We start from the raw sequence: 13,922 nt of genomic DNA on the forward strand, positions 1-13,922 counted from the left end.
CAGTGCGTATCTGCGCTTCCCATCGTCGCCGACGTCGGACGATGGCTCTCCAGCTCCTCGCGCACTCTTTGAGTCCTCGGAGCGTCTCCATGTAGCAAGTCAATTGGTCGCTCTATTTGGGGCCTCATCGTCGCTGTTTGTATGTTCCACCGCGCGAGCTACGAGAGGAGTCATGGGTCAATGCTTATCTCACGAACAACGACGGCAATGGAGGATAATGACCTATAACGACTCCCTCGAAGCACGTCTGGCCCTCTTGCGCTGACACTAATCCAGTGCGCAATCTAATGTTTGACTACATCAGAAAGGCTCCTTCATAGTGCGAATGACACGGATGATTGACTTGCCGACATTTGCACTGTGATGAAGCCTTGTGCATGTGTATTGATGGGGCGGGCGGCGGTGAAGAAGTGACACATTGCTTCCGTAAGGGCGTCAGGTTGTTTCACTGTCTTCCAGTACTTATCTTCCGAGGACCGGTGTCTCTGGATGAGGTATCATCTGCAATCCACAGTGTCGTCTCAGGTGTGGTCTGCTCTCGTTCCGACAGTCATAGCCAGGCCAGGACTCTCTCGGTCGGTGGTGGAAGCGGTAATAGAGGCGAGTGATGGGCACTGCGACTGGATAGTTGAGACCATTGAAGAGATGCTTCCGAATGTAGCACGCCGACACGGACAGGCCTAAAGACGAACAATAGCCGCCCACTGAATTACGGCGCTCGCTGCGACAACGTCGCACACATGGACATGCTGATGATTCCTCATCTCGAGTTGGGCTACCTCTGACATGACCCAGTGGTGGGCACTTGACTGACCGTACTTCTTGCTCGCTCCGATATAAGACGGCGGTGTGAGTAAGAGTAGCATATGTGTAGTGTTCACAGGCTGATGTCCTCGATGTATCAGAAGCACGAGACCTCAACGTGACTGTGAATCGGGTCCAAAAGACCCCCGAGTGGACCGCTATGGTACGATCCTGTCGGGCTTGTCTGTCGGTCTGTAGCTGTTCATCCCGCAGGGTGGTGGTAGCTAGGTTTCCTGGAAGCCTTCCATTGCATGCGAAGAAGAGCTTGAAATGTGATTAGATAGAGGTGGGGAGGTACAAGGCAGTTGTCGACTCACTCTGTTCAGATGAGTTCAAAGGAAGACACGGGCATCGAAAGAGGGCGTCTGTTGCTGAGTGGACAAGCATACGAAAGAATGCTAGCGGTGAGTCCTCGTTCTTAATCCAGTAAAAATAAGAGACTCACTTCGAGCATCTACGTCCGACGATCGCAAACCCCCTCTCCTCTCGGTCTCCACTGTGAAATCAGAATCACATCCCATCGTTGCTAGGGTTTGACCTATCCTTCTGCTATCGGGAACAGTTCGACGCGGCGAACGACATTCGTCATCATACCACCTCGCGTCGGGCATACGCGAGAGCGGCCAATGTACTGGAGATGTGGGCAGGTGGGGGTTTAAAGTATTCTGATCCCACTCGACCTTATTGAGCTCCTCATACAGACAACGGACGGCCAGTAAGTTTGAATGGCAGCTGTGGATGATGAGGTTCTGCGGGCGAACGAGCGGTGAGCACTCTATCCGACAATGTTTGGACTGTTACACGACGAACTCACCCTCGCCTCGATGAGATTTGCAGGATCCCAACTTTCAACTGCACTCTCACATAAGTCACAGATGCAAACGTGCCAACACCCTTCGATGACAGGGTTCTGAAAGGGTCCTGAGAATGACAATCAGGGTACGTCGCATCCAAAACTCTGACCACCAGTCAATACACTTACTAAAGCTGTACCACCAATGGAACTAGACATCGCGAACATTGGATAAATAGGGACAGTCACACACACCAAGGAGGAAGTGTTCGTATCTGTGAAAGCGGCGGTGAACATCTGGTCCAGGTTCATATGCCACATGGAGGGTCCCACCCAACCTCGGCTTTGACGTACGAGAGCGTGTGTGCAGGTCGGTAGGTTATGGTGAGTATCAGTAAAGGGGATGGTGTGAGGATACGAGTGAGTGAGTGCTTCAAGTTTTCATTGCCCTTTTATAGAGAGCTCGGACAAAGCACCGCGAAAGCATGAACGTTTCCATCTCCGTTAGAGCTTGTGGAGTGGATTTCACTACTAATTCACGTGGATGAAGCCGACTTCTCCATTGTTGCTTTTGGATGCACTGTACGCTCAGCTCGCTTCTGCTCTGTGAAGCCTTCCTTCGAAAATTTCTTCTGCATGTGCCTCAAGAAAGTTCAGCGATATCTTTATTGTTCTCTCCCTTTATGACGTGAGCAATCAAGTTTTGTTTTGTGAATTTACGGCTTTGTGACTTCTTCCTGTATCAGCCGATTTCGCTGACAATGTGATCGAGCAAGATCTGGTTCGCCAATCTAGATCGGAGACGGAGCTATCGATCGACACCTTGTTCTTTCCGAACCCTAAATGCTCAAGATCTGCTCCCGAAACACTTCAACCTGTACGGGAACGGCAAACCTGCATTCGTTTCGCAATCAAACTTTACGATCAATTGAATCGAGGCAGAGAGGAATCTATATCTACACGAATATGATACAGTCAAATATGAAGTGCTTGCAGGTCGATACCAAGCGGTAGAAGCACAAGGTATATATAACGCTCGGTTCGGACGAAGAGACAGCCATCAACGAAATCCCTGTAGTATCGCAGGAGGATACCCTACTGTTCTCGCTTGGCTAGATCCACCGACCACGCTGTCATCCACACCACTCCTCCCACCGGACCCCGCTGAACCTAAAGAGTGGGCATACTGGGAATATCGGGGTGGCTCTCCAAGCTCCATAGCAAGATCCTCACTCAAATCCCCATAGCGGCCTGACCTGGGCTCTGCGATTTGTCCACCATGCTCGAGGACGAGATCCTCCAGTCCTGTTGCGGACTCGCTGATCGGGGTCAACGGATATTCCATCAAGTCCTCCTCGCGGTATCGCCCATATGATTTTGGAAACTGCACGTCAAGTGAGCTCAGCCCGAGATTCGAAAATGTCCCCGTTGTGGCGCCTGATCGCATGTTCAACGTGGTGCGATTCCGCACATCGAGCGTGAACTCAGGGTTCGTGGCGAATTGAAAATCGGAGAGGTAAGACGCGCTAAAAAGAGGTGGTGAGCAAGCGGGACAGGTAATTGGAGCGAAGATAAAGGACACAGGAAAGGCACAACCTACCCAATGACAGGCTTCCGGGCACGTTGTTGCAAACTGCGATATATTCGAGTGGCAGCTATCGTCCTATGCAATCGGCGGTGAATGATCTTCTAGTGAACAATTTTTGAAATAAATACAGTCCAGGAGTAACGTACGTGGTTATCACTGCACCAACGATGTTAGGTATCGGCAGTTTAAGTTAGACAAAAGGGAGGAGGGAACCTACATGCAGGAGTTTGGAACATCTATGAACCATTTGTGGCGGATATTTTGCGTCAGAAAATAATTGTGTTTCTTAATCGAAGAGCTCTAAGATAACATACCAGGTTCATCGGGGCTACAAAAACAGGTAGAGAGACATCGCGATGAGCATTCAAGGCCGCCGGTTTCGAGGCTTTTACGTACCATTGAGGTTGAGACTCAAAAATGTCTATGGAGGTAGGGTGAGCTCAGAGACATAATGTTGTTACGGTGAGAAGGTGACCCACAACAGGCAGAATTTGCGATATCGTAGCCAGCGCAATCCATATAACTCCCTTTAAATTTACATCTTGTTGTCAGTGTCCAACCGCGGAGCAAAGCTGCCACCAAAGCTCACTTGATAATATGTTATCCTCCAAATTGGCCCGTCCTTTATTTGTCGCACGACGCCACCTAGCATAGCCAACAAAAAGACTACGTCGGCGCATAACGTCACGATAACACTGTCTCGATTTTTTTCAGATCCTGTGATCGCACATACTTTCTCCGACTGGTTCCAATGCGCATCCACCTGATTTGAAGTTAGTGATCACATGAAGATATATCACAAAATATAAAGAGCTTGCTTTTGTCATTCCTAATTTGTGGGTTCAGTGACGTTGAGTAGACGAAAAGTTTCAAAGGTAGATAGCATACCGTAAATCAAAAAGGCGACATTGATGAGCCATACCACGAACAAGGTCCCGACGACGACGGCTCGACGCTCCCAGAGAGCTATTCTAGAGAGCGAAGATCATATCATCGCAGTACGTATCGGAGACGTAAGAATGCACTCACGAGCGCATAATTACCAAGAACGAAGCGAGTGCTAATCCCGCGCTCGAGAAAAACTGAATGGGACGATACGTCAGTACCATGCGCAGCAAAAGAACGAGCAAACGATTTACCATAAGTGAAAGTAGCCATGCCTATCATTTTGTAGATGGTCATCCATCAGAACACGCAGTCAATGGTGAAGGTGTCCGATTCCACGTACCCTACAGTTAAATGCCTGCATCACATTGAACCCGATGAGGTCACAAATAACGGCAGTCAGAGTGGCTAATCTACAGCTGATGTAGAGCTGTAAAGCTTGCTTTAGCACGCGCAGGGTGGAAGTATACAAAAGAGAAATGCGCACGGCCATCTTCCATCTCCAAGGCCGCCTCCGCGTAACAATATCCCATTCGTAGCCAATGGTGGAGAAAAATTCCCAGCTACATCCAGAGCATAAGCGGATATCCCAACCGACAGGTGTAACACGCCGCACAGAAAAATCCCATCCAACGTGTGTATGAATTTGATCAAGGTGTCTTTGGAGGGAAAAGAGTCCATCAGTCGACCCGATAGCGAGGAGATCAGGAGAGGCGGAGGAAATGGAAACGCGACGCACATGATTGATCTGCAACGGTCTTGGGATCTCTCCAAGCCACCATCTTGGACGAGTAGTCTGGAGCCACGAATTAGAGCAGACCAGGAAGATTCCGGAATAGAGGGCCCGTGAGCGGGATCATCAACATCAACGAAGGCCGGAAGAGTGGAACTCGGAAGCTGCAGACGGATCAGCACAGGCTATCCAAGTATCTGGGTCAGGCCGGTGTAGACCATACACGTAACGCACCCTCAATGTGAAGAGTAGGCCCTGAGGGCACGAGCAACGGCGGTGAAGGTGCTCAGGCAAGGATGACAAGAAAAGCGAGAACAAGGACGTGCACCAGTCGTGCACCCAAGTCGAAGGGGTACAGAAGCAGGCCCAAAGGGGAAATTAGTCATGCGCGCGATCTCGATTATTGCAGGCATGAGTCGGACATCCCTGTGGGAATTTCCCTTGACGATGTCCACACTGGCTGGGACTATTGATTCTTCCTCACTTCCCTGAAGGCTTGACTTCAATCAATGTGTCTTTATATTGAGGGGCTTCACGCAAAATGATACGCTATTGTGCTAGTCACCGCAATAGGTGCTAAATGGATCTCAGTATGACATTATCATCTAATTGCCATCTCCGACTTCTTATAACACTGACTTGACTACAGCATGACATTGGCAGGGCATGTCACGAGGAGACACCCCACCTTCATTGTCACTTCATTATGCATAGAGTTTTTCCTCACAAGCCAAACCCGCTTATGAGGACGCACAAAAAGGCAGCTCCTAAATTTTTGATTGATTTCGGTCTGCATATAGTTAGAACGTCTCCAGTCACTGTCATAGCCTCGTTTACCATCAACCTCGAGAAACATGCATGATCGACTTCGCAGCCACACAGCGCATTAATGTCGAGGCTGACGATCTGCTCTCACATCCAGAATCAGCAGAAAGGGACTGATATAGGGACTTATCGAGCGCTAGAATTCGTGTCTGGATATAGTCCTTCCTTGAGGTTCAAGTTGGGGAAAGATGAGCTTGTCACAAGGTGTGGTCAGCAGCGTGGTTGTTTTATCATCTAGCAAAATGCTCGACTAAAATTTTACCAGGTCAAATGATCCTGGTGATGAACATGTGGACAGTCCGATGTCAGGTGTGCAACACCCATATGCAAGCTTCGGCACAAACAAGGAGACTATAAGACAATTGATACTCACATCTGGCCACCATTGCAACTCTAGTGTCATTTGAAGTCCTAACTCGTGAGTATGCACACCAGGAAGCAATACTGTGATGTTATAGAAGGTCAGAGATGGTGGTGCAGGCTAGCACGCAGCGCGCAGGTTCACAATCATCTGACCACACCTGACGCTGCAGCAGTTTGGGTGAAGCGGCATTTGATCAGCATGACTTCGTAAGACTCATGACCTGGATAATCGGATCTGTCCATTGTTCATATAAATACGTATACATGATTGAAGTGATTCTATACAAAAGATGTCCCAATACGCCCACCTCTCCACCCCCGATCCTGAGTATGCTGCTCTCAAAGCAAGTTTGCAGATGCAACCAGATCTCCTTACAATGCGTGCTGTGGGAGTACAAATGCGAGCAGCACGCCCGGCACCCAGTCTTCCTGCAGGTATGGACATGTTTCAAAGTTAAGGGTGCAAGACTATAACAGGAGTTCTACGCAGATCACGATTATCGCGTCGAGGACCGCCAGATAAGCGTTGAGGGGGGCGAAATCACAGTAAGGTGCTATATGCCCACGCCTGTTGCGGGCGGGATATTTCCGCTGTTAGTTTGGTATCATGGCGGAGGTGCGTCCAACTCACTATTGTAGACGGATGACCTTGTCTTGAATCCGATTGATCAAGGATGGGTGGCCGGAGACCTTGACATGGACGACAGCAACCTGCGGATTGTATGCGTTGAGAGGCATATCTCGATTGTGAGCGTCGACTACAGGTGGAGAACGATCTTCAAGTGCAGACTCTGCAAGAGCTAAGCTCAACCTTGCGCATATATAGACTCGCTCCAGAATATCCGTTCCCGGCAGGCGCCAATGATAGCTACACTGCCCTCAAATGGGTCCGTACCTATGATTTCATCACTTATCGACAGCGCAGTGCTCACTTTGTTTCATCAATCGAATCTTCAGGCAGCCGAAAACGCCGAGACGCTTTTGACCTCTCCCTTGAAAGGTTTCTTGGTAGGAGGGTCTTCAGCTGGCGGGAACCTTGCAGCAGCTATGACACTTCGAGCGCGAGACGACCCATTTTTCATTACCCTGCCGCTTACAGGCCAACTGCTGCAGTACCCACTTGTGTGCCATCCCGATGCGTATCCTGAAAGGTAAATACTGGCTAGTTGTCTGTTCCTGTGCGCCGCTAGAACTGACCCGGTAACGAAAGATACAAAGATGAACTTCTCTCTATGGAACAAAACAAAGACGCACCGGTTATCGGTAAAAATATGATATACTGGTGCATCGGTGCGTACCAGATGTTCTTGTCTGCCTATCTCACTGTCAATATTGTTCTATGATATTGCGTAGATCTGCTGAACCCGCCAGTAACCGATCCTGATTTTTCACCTCTCCTGGCGACATCACATGCCGGATTGCCTCCAGCGTGCGTGCAGGTGTGCGGGCTGGATGCCCTGCGCGACGAAGGGCTACTCTACGAGAAAGTTCTCAAGGAGCAAGGCGTCAAGACCAAGTTGCACATGTGCATCATTTTGATTTCAATTCCCTTCGAGGAAACAGCTGATAGGCAACGATGTACAGATATCCGGGCGTACCGCACGGAGTGGACTCACTCTTCCCTGAGCTCAAGGCGTCGAAAAAATTTGAAAATGACTTCAAAGAAGCGATCGATTGGATGGTTGGCCTCTCCGCTCATTAGATTGAATGAATTGGGAACTAAAGGATGGATTTACGTACCAGTTGCGCTATTTCTTGTTGGAGTGTTCTTTGTCAGAGATTTTAGCAACAAATTTCCATGTTTCATACCTGCGGCAGAATGACACCCTGTCAGGAACCTAGGATTCGGGCGGCGATGCATGGCGACCAAAACAAAGGGATAAGATAACCTAGCAAGGAATACAAGCAAGGCATTGAGCCGCTACAGCTATACCGACAAGATCATGCGAAGTGGATGCCTCCATCATGGAAGGCAGACAGTAACCTGGAAATGCGAGCATCAGGATACTCATGCAAGGGGACAACGAACGGACAACGAACTTGAGTAAGTCGTTGACGTCCATCTTGGCAGCACGGCTCTCGCAAAATCCTGTCTCTTCCAAGATATCTTTTATTTTATTTTTCATGTTGACGACGTCCTCAACCATCTTTCATGAAATAAACAGATGATAAGTTCAAGGTAGGGATAAGAGACGTATCGCCCACGCACCATGTTCTGCTCTGAGCACCACGTCCGCCAATTTTTCTCCAGCATCTCCGTCACCCCTTTGGCCTGAAAATTACCATGAGTTGTCTTATTCCTCCGACTGAATATGATCCTCGTTAAACCATCAAATTCCTCAAACTTGACGGGTGGTGGTGGATCTAATGGGACGATACGGACGACAGACGACTCTACGTTCGGTGGAGGGCGAAAATTGTTCTTCCCGACATTCATGATGTGGTCGACCTTTGCATATAGCTGAACATTTGCTGACAGCCGTGACCAAAGTGTTGATCCGGGCTTCGCGACGAGCCGGAGGGCGAACTCGCGCTGGAACATGAGAATTGCAGTGCGGAATAATGGTCGATGGGAAAGCAGGCGGAAAACGAGAGGAGAGGAGATTTGATAGGGCGTGTTAGAGATGCAGACGTCGAAATAAGGCAAGTCAGCTTTGACAAAGTCACCGATGATAATTTCGAGGCGGCGTTGTTCTGGTCTAGAGTCGACATTGAGTGGATCGTATTCTCCAAGAAAAGTAATGACTGAATTGACGAACTTTCCCTGAACACGCTTTGTCAATTCCGCCGCCATACGAGGATCCATCTCTATGACAGTGCATTGCTTCGCCTTCTCCAGAATTTTTACAGTTAAGTTTCCAGTACCGGGCCCGACTTCAAGCACTTTATCCGTTGGTCTTAGATTCGCCTCAAAACATTCTCCATATCAGCAAGGCAGGATATATTGGCAAGACCTTAATAAACCAACCTTGTCCACAATTCTACGCATCATATCAGGAAGATGAATTTCGGTGACATGTTCATGCGAGCTCACTCTTGTGCTATTGAGGGGTTCTTGAGGATATGTTGGCCGAATCGTTCGGTATTGAAGATTGGATTGCGTGTGGCTGAAGAAGATTCTCCTTGACCTTTTGAAACACTCGCTTTTGCCGAGGGCTGGTGTGCTCGTGTGAAACGATCAGAAGTTGCTCGAGGCATATTAGTCCTGGATTTTAAGATGTTTTCACGAGATAGGCGGTCTTTGATAAAGGACTAGGTAGCTTGTCCTAGTGTGCTTGTATTTTCGTTTTCGTGGGGAAGGGGAAAATGACAAGCAGCAAAGCTCGGCAAACGCCGCAAGTCGTGACGGACCCTTCAGGCAAGTCCGACTTTCCACTCGACCTGCTGAGCCTGCTCCTCAATATTGCTGGTTGGATCTGTTTCAGACTTTGCTATCCCACAACAATCTGAATTATTCGTTGTTCAATGGATTCAATCACTACTGCGATTATCTGTGCTCAACCTGGTGCATGAACCATCCCCTGTTCTGTCATTTTATCTCACTCGAAAACATTGTACACAGAGCTCTTGATCATCTGTTCAACATGAACATGGTCTGCAACACATTTTCACACTAGAGGCTCTCGCTCCTATATCCCAGATTTATCTGTGAGCTTCCCTATCACCTGTCTGGGTCTTCTTCAGATCATTGGCTTTGATGACTTTGATACCCTGCTTACCTGCTTGGTTCTTCCTAGGATCTTCTTAGTGGTAGCAGCATGTCCTTGCAAAGTTGTAGTGAGCTCCTATGCCATTCAGATGGGGCTTCATGAATTTGATGGCAGAGATTTCAGATGCACACCATGGGCACCTATCAGTGTCTCTGTTTTTGAAATATGCTTAAATGGTACCTGACTCCACTAGCTCAGTGCTGTGCTGCACTTGTTGAGGTCAGGCATAAGCTGAGATGAGGACTGAGTAATGTTAGGCTTGTCTTCCCTTTCACCTTCAGTACATTGAATACCCTCTGTCACTTCTGGAATTATGCCAGTGGTTGTTATGAACTAGCTCCCTTACTATACTTTTACCATGATCTGCATAAGGACACATCAGACCCTTCTCAAGTCTATACCTCACATTCCTGTCCCACTGATACTTGGTCCATGCTTTTGCCTGTACATATTTATAGTTGCTGTGGCATAGTAGAGGAAGCCTCAGACTATCCACTTCTGTCTAATCTAGAAACTGCTGTTCTCCAGTCTTCCCTAATTCTAAGACACCAGTCTGATCAACCCTGGGACCCCTGTCTTCTATCATCTACCTCACCTCCCCTCTAATATTGTTGTTTGTGGCCTAGGATTCCTTTGTCCCAAACAGCTATTTATGACATTTGGATAGCCTTCACCACATCCTACTCTTGTTAAGCCACTAGGCTTATTTTGTGTGACTATGCACTAAAGGGGTTCCCTAGGCTAAAACTGATATTGATGGCCCAACATATGAAGACTATTGCTCTCCTTCATGTGTTGTCCAAGAAGTCTTGGTTACTATCAATCTGGTCCTTGAAGAGGTGGAGGAGGTGGCTGTTAATTATGTGTTGGTGTTCATCTAGGACAAACAAGTCTTCTCTAATAGAGCAGATGACTTTTGATGGATCCCAGTGAATGACTTGGTAGGCTGCGAGCCCCTGATAAGTAATAGAGAAGGGAGGATGATGAGAGCTTTGAGACAGATCCAGCGCTTTATTGGACTAGGTATGGTTTAATTGATCTAACAGAGTTTGCAATGCATAGGCTAAAGGGAGCCAGATGCTAGGTACAGTATAGAGATCAAGATGTATATGAAGTGAACAAGCTAAGTCTACTAAGAAGCTCAGCTTGGCTATTTATATGTATAGGCTATTTAGGGCAAAGCAGATATATGGTCTGTGCTGTTTAGCTGTAAGTATGATCAGCAATCGACCTTTGTAATCTACAGTCACAGTTTGAACTCTACAGCTGCCCTGTCCTAGCTATATATAGTAAATATATCAAATGTCTGTCCGCATCAGTAATCAACATCTAGAAAACCACCCCCTTGTATTAAGCTTTAATTAGCTATAATTAATGCTCTACTATACTAAATTATGAAAGATTATGTTTAGACATTTTTAGCTTACCCCCTCTCTAAACCTGTCCTAATTAGACATAATTTTCCTAAATTAAGAATTATTAGGATTGATTATAACTTGAAATTTCGGAAAAATCATAATAAATCAAGCATCACAGTTCTCATAGCCTTCCTATAGAGTCATGTCTATTAGAGCACTAGTTAAATACCTATACACAGAATATACCTTATAACAAACTTGCCTTCTGCCAGAGTTAAACCAACAACCTCATGTATACAAGCACCCAAGACAGATGCTCTAAGCCACTAAGCCACAAGGTCTAAGATATGAACTTGGTAATCTAAATAAGTAGACATAATATAGGCAACCTCAACATCTCTGATTTTATTTAACATTTATCTTTCCTCTCTCTTATAAATAAATAGGTCAATGAATACCTAAAAAGTCAGGTCTTTCAGGATTTAGTTTAAATACTAGCTAAGAAGATAATAAACCAATGGACAATAAATAATACACTTTATATAGACAAATTATGGCACTTACACAATTTGGATTGAGAATGTGTAAAACTATGATTGAGTGTAATATTCAATGGGACTCTACTAGTACAGACAATGCTACCTAAATTTGCAAATTTGATCAAAAAATGACTATCAATAATTAAGATCCAATAAGAGAGAGGGGTTTTCCAAATAGCCACTAGTGAGGTAGAGGGTGGGGACAAGAGTATATGTATGGCATGCCTATATATAAATAAGCACAAGATTATTGGAGGTGATCTTAATATGCTTAGTGCACATATTTCCTATATGGCAGGCAAATATATCATTCTGGCACCATATACCAACATGACTGTCTTTTCCACAGCCTAATAGCTAGAGGAAAACACCAAGTTTGAGCATCTTCTATATAACAAGGCAATGAACAATAAAAATAGTGCTAAAAATTGGAATATCAATAGTGATGATGATTGTGTGCTGCACAAGACAGTATTAAACACTGAACTAATATACAAGGTCTACAAGGCTGCATATAGCATATCCCTAAGCCCAACCCACATGTTGTGTCCTATAATGACCAGTAGCAGGCATTAGCTAACAATGACAACTTTAATAATCTTGTGTGCAAGGCCAAGGTACTGAGGTCTTCATAGTCTCTACTAAGCTGCCAACAAAGTGGCTGGGGGCATCAATGCACATTTCTCTTTTTCTGTGTCCCTTTTAAAGGCAGCTGGAAAGTCAACAAAAGAGCTACAAGATGATGGTGTAGGCATATATGAGGGAGAGTAATGTGCTAAAATAGTATAGAATATGCCACATCTTTACCTTCTCACTGATAGAGCAGTAGTACTTACTATTTCCTACTGCTAATTAAAGACTTCTTAGTATAGAATTAGTGCTAATATTATAAGATTAGAAACCAATCTAGTACTTATAACATATTGCTCCCAATTAGGAAATTAGACACTTTTAGATGCTATTAACACTTTTAGATACTTTTAGACACTATTAGATATAATATAGAGCTAATATAAGGGGGTGGTTTTCTAGATGAAACAAGAGCCGATCTAGAATGCATTATAATGGGCATACATAAGTGTTCAAGCTGAAGCTTGAAAATGAGTCACCGATACATAAGCATTCATGCTGAAGCATATATATAGTAGTCAGCCTTTGTTTGCTACCTCAATCATATTAATAGTCTAAACCCCAAGCTTATGCATATCACTTGATAGCATGCCCTGATCACATGCAAAGCACATGTTAGGATTGCATCCTAACAACTCCACACTCCTTTTCTTTTTTACAGCAGAACACCAGCTACTTACATATAGCACTAGGCAGTTCTAAAAGACAAGCAACTGTTGACCATAGTAGTCATTATACACTTTAAGCAAATGATTGGGTGATTCCACTTCAGTGTGGGTTGTTTCAGGTTATAGAATATCTTTATCTGGTGGTCAACCTAGTAGAGGTACAACTGAAACAATTGCACTTGATATTATACTCCATATAATACTATACTGTACTATACCAGGAAGAGCTGCTGTTGCCTTGACCCTTGAACCTTGATCAGGTTGAGACTAGCATAGGCTTTTTTGATCAAATCACCATGGCTTCCAAAGAAAAGAAAAGAAAAGTAGGGTGAGTTCCACATAGAACTGACTACTTGGAACACTCAAACTTGTTTGTCTATCTCAGATAAACAATTAGAGGAAATTTGAAAGGAATTTGGGTTTATGTAAGAGGACAAGACAGTAGACTAACTGTTGATGCTCTACTAGTTGCCTAGGAAGATTGAAAAGTACCATTGAGAACAGTAACAACCCCGACCCAAACAAAACTAGCTCTAATACCAATTAATATTCTAAGGAAAGATATTAAAGAAGGAATCATCCTTGTAAGAGTAATAACTCCTATTGATGAAGAAAATCCAAAACTGAACCTAGACCTAATACCCAATAAAGACATAGCAGACTCAAAAGACAAAATGATGAACAAAGAAAACAAACCTAAAGACTTTAATAGAACCAGGTCAAAATACTGATATTTGGTCAATTGATGTTATATGTACATTACAGCAAACCCAACCAAGTATGACACAGACCTGGCCAAAACTCTGCTTATCCTATCTTATATATGAGAAGGAACTACACTGCTGTTTGCCCAGAAGTATTACTTTGACAAAGAACTCTGGGAGTACAAATCAATGGAAATGAAGCTAATCTAGGGAACATTCAAAGCATTCCTAGCAGAGCTTGCTAAAACATTCAGAAATGAAGGATTTAAACAGAAGGTACAACAGAAGCTATTTACCATAAGGATGGGAAAACAATCAGCAG

General features: G+C 45.3%; 5 protein-coding genes across 5 annotated transcripts; 1 reads left to right on the forward strand and 4 right to left on the reverse strand.

Moving 5' to 3' along the window:
* Positions 1–462: 462 nt before the first annotated feature.
* Positions 463–1,918, reverse strand: HETIRDRAFT_428238 (uncharacterized protein; the record flags this gene model as incomplete). Its single annotated transcript, XM_009550084.1, has 5 exons — positions 463–680; positions 741–1,037; positions 1,250–1,536; positions 1,619–1,725; positions 1,787–1,918. 5 exons carry the CDS (start codon positions 1,916–1,918, stop codon positions 463–465), a joined length of 1,041 nt encoding a protein of 346 aa, XP_009548379.1.
* Positions 1,919–2,532: 614 nt separating this feature from the next.
* Positions 2,533–3,712, reverse strand: HETIRDRAFT_435138 (uncharacterized protein). The gene is made up of 7 exons (XM_009550085.1): positions 3,665–3,712; positions 3,582–3,606; positions 3,500–3,513; positions 3,403–3,421; positions 3,332–3,341; positions 3,198–3,260; positions 2,533–3,123 (listed from the first exon to the last, which is right to left on the reverse strand). Exons 3-7 carry the CDS (start codon positions 3,506–3,508, stop codon positions 2,658–2,660), a joined length of 567 nt encoding a protein of 188 aa, XP_009548380.1. The 5' UTR covers positions 3,509–3,513; positions 3,582–3,606; positions 3,665–3,712; the 3' UTR covers positions 2,533–2,657.
* Positions 3,697–5,114, reverse strand: HETIRDRAFT_440823 (uncharacterized protein). The gene is made up of 11 exons (XM_009550086.1): positions 5,038–5,114; positions 4,810–4,967; positions 4,687–4,729; positions 4,558–4,633; positions 4,414–4,500; positions 4,325–4,345; positions 4,215–4,267; positions 4,069–4,156; positions 4,019–4,023; positions 3,775–3,948; positions 3,697–3,712 (listed from the first exon to the last, which is right to left on the reverse strand). The coding sequence occupies exons 2-10, from the start codon at positions 4,850–4,852 to the stop codon at positions 3,870–3,872; spliced, it is 495 nt and encodes a 164-aa protein (XP_009548381.1). The 5' UTR covers positions 4,853–4,967; positions 5,038–5,114; the 3' UTR covers positions 3,697–3,712; positions 3,775–3,869.
* A 1,153-nt stretch (positions 5,115–6,267) lies between these two features.
* Positions 6,268–7,831, forward strand: HETIRDRAFT_147116 (Esterase/lipase/thioesterase). Its single transcript, XM_009550087.1, has 8 exons — positions 6,268–6,426; positions 6,482–6,607; positions 6,665–6,755; positions 6,818–6,878; positions 6,949–7,142; positions 7,202–7,281; positions 7,345–7,516; positions 7,576–7,831. Exons 1-8 carry the CDS (start codon positions 6,282–6,284, stop codon positions 7,691–7,693), a joined length of 987 nt encoding a protein of 328 aa, XP_009548382.1. The 5' UTR covers positions 6,268–6,281; the 3' UTR covers positions 7,694–7,831.
* Positions 7,832–7,932: 101 nt separating this feature from the next.
* Positions 7,933–9,189, reverse strand: HETIRDRAFT_49014 (uncharacterized protein; the record flags this gene model as incomplete). The annotated part of the gene is made up of 6 exons (XM_009549639.1): positions 7,933–7,975; positions 8,032–8,138; positions 8,201–8,690; positions 8,751–8,899; positions 8,960–8,972; positions 9,026–9,189. The coding sequence occupies 6 exons, from the start codon at positions 9,187–9,189 to the stop codon at positions 7,933–7,935; spliced, it is 966 nt and encodes a 321-aa protein (XP_009547934.1).
* Positions 9,190–13,922: the final 4,733 nt, after the last annotated feature.

Source organism: Heterobasidion irregulare, assembly GCF_000320585.1.
Source record: "Heterobasidion irregulare TC 32-1 unplaced genomic scaffold scaffold_07, whole genome shotgun sequence".
Taxonomy (NCBI): domain Eukaryota; kingdom Fungi; phylum Basidiomycota; class Agaricomycetes; order Russulales; family Bondarzewiaceae; genus Heterobasidion; species Heterobasidion irregulare.

Bases quoted from the DNA above. Each gene is read 5' to 3' on its own strand.
- HETIRDRAFT_435138 (XM_009550085.1), bottom strand. The intron at 3,124-3,197 runs GTAGGTTGTGCC...ACCTCTTTTTAG, and splicing joins GCCCGGAAGCCTGTCATTGG to CGCGTCTTACCTCTCCGATT.
- HETIRDRAFT_440823 (XM_009550086.1), bottom strand. From the start codon at position 4,852: ATGGTGGCTTGGAGAGATCCCAAGACCGTTGCAGATCAATCAT. The intron at 4,634-4,686 runs GTGCGGCGTGTT...CTCTGGATGTAG, and splicing joins ACGTTGGATGGGATTTTTCT to CTGGGAATTTTTCTCCACCA. The intron at 4,268-4,324 runs GTAAATCGTTTG...CGTCCCATTCAG, and splicing joins CATGGCTACTTTCACTTATG to TTTTTCTCGAGCGCGGGATT.
- HETIRDRAFT_147116 (XM_009550087.1), top strand. From the start codon at position 6,282: ATGTCCCAATACGCCCACCTCTCCACCCCCGATCCTGAGTATGCTGCT. The intron at 6,427-6,481 runs GTATGGACATGT...AGTTCTACGCAG, and splicing joins GGCACCCAGTCTTCCTGCAG to ATCACGATTATCGCGTCGAG. The intron at 7,517-7,575 runs GTGCATCATTTT...AACGATGTACAG, and splicing joins GTCAAGACCAAGTTGCACAT to ATATCCGGGCGTACCGCACG.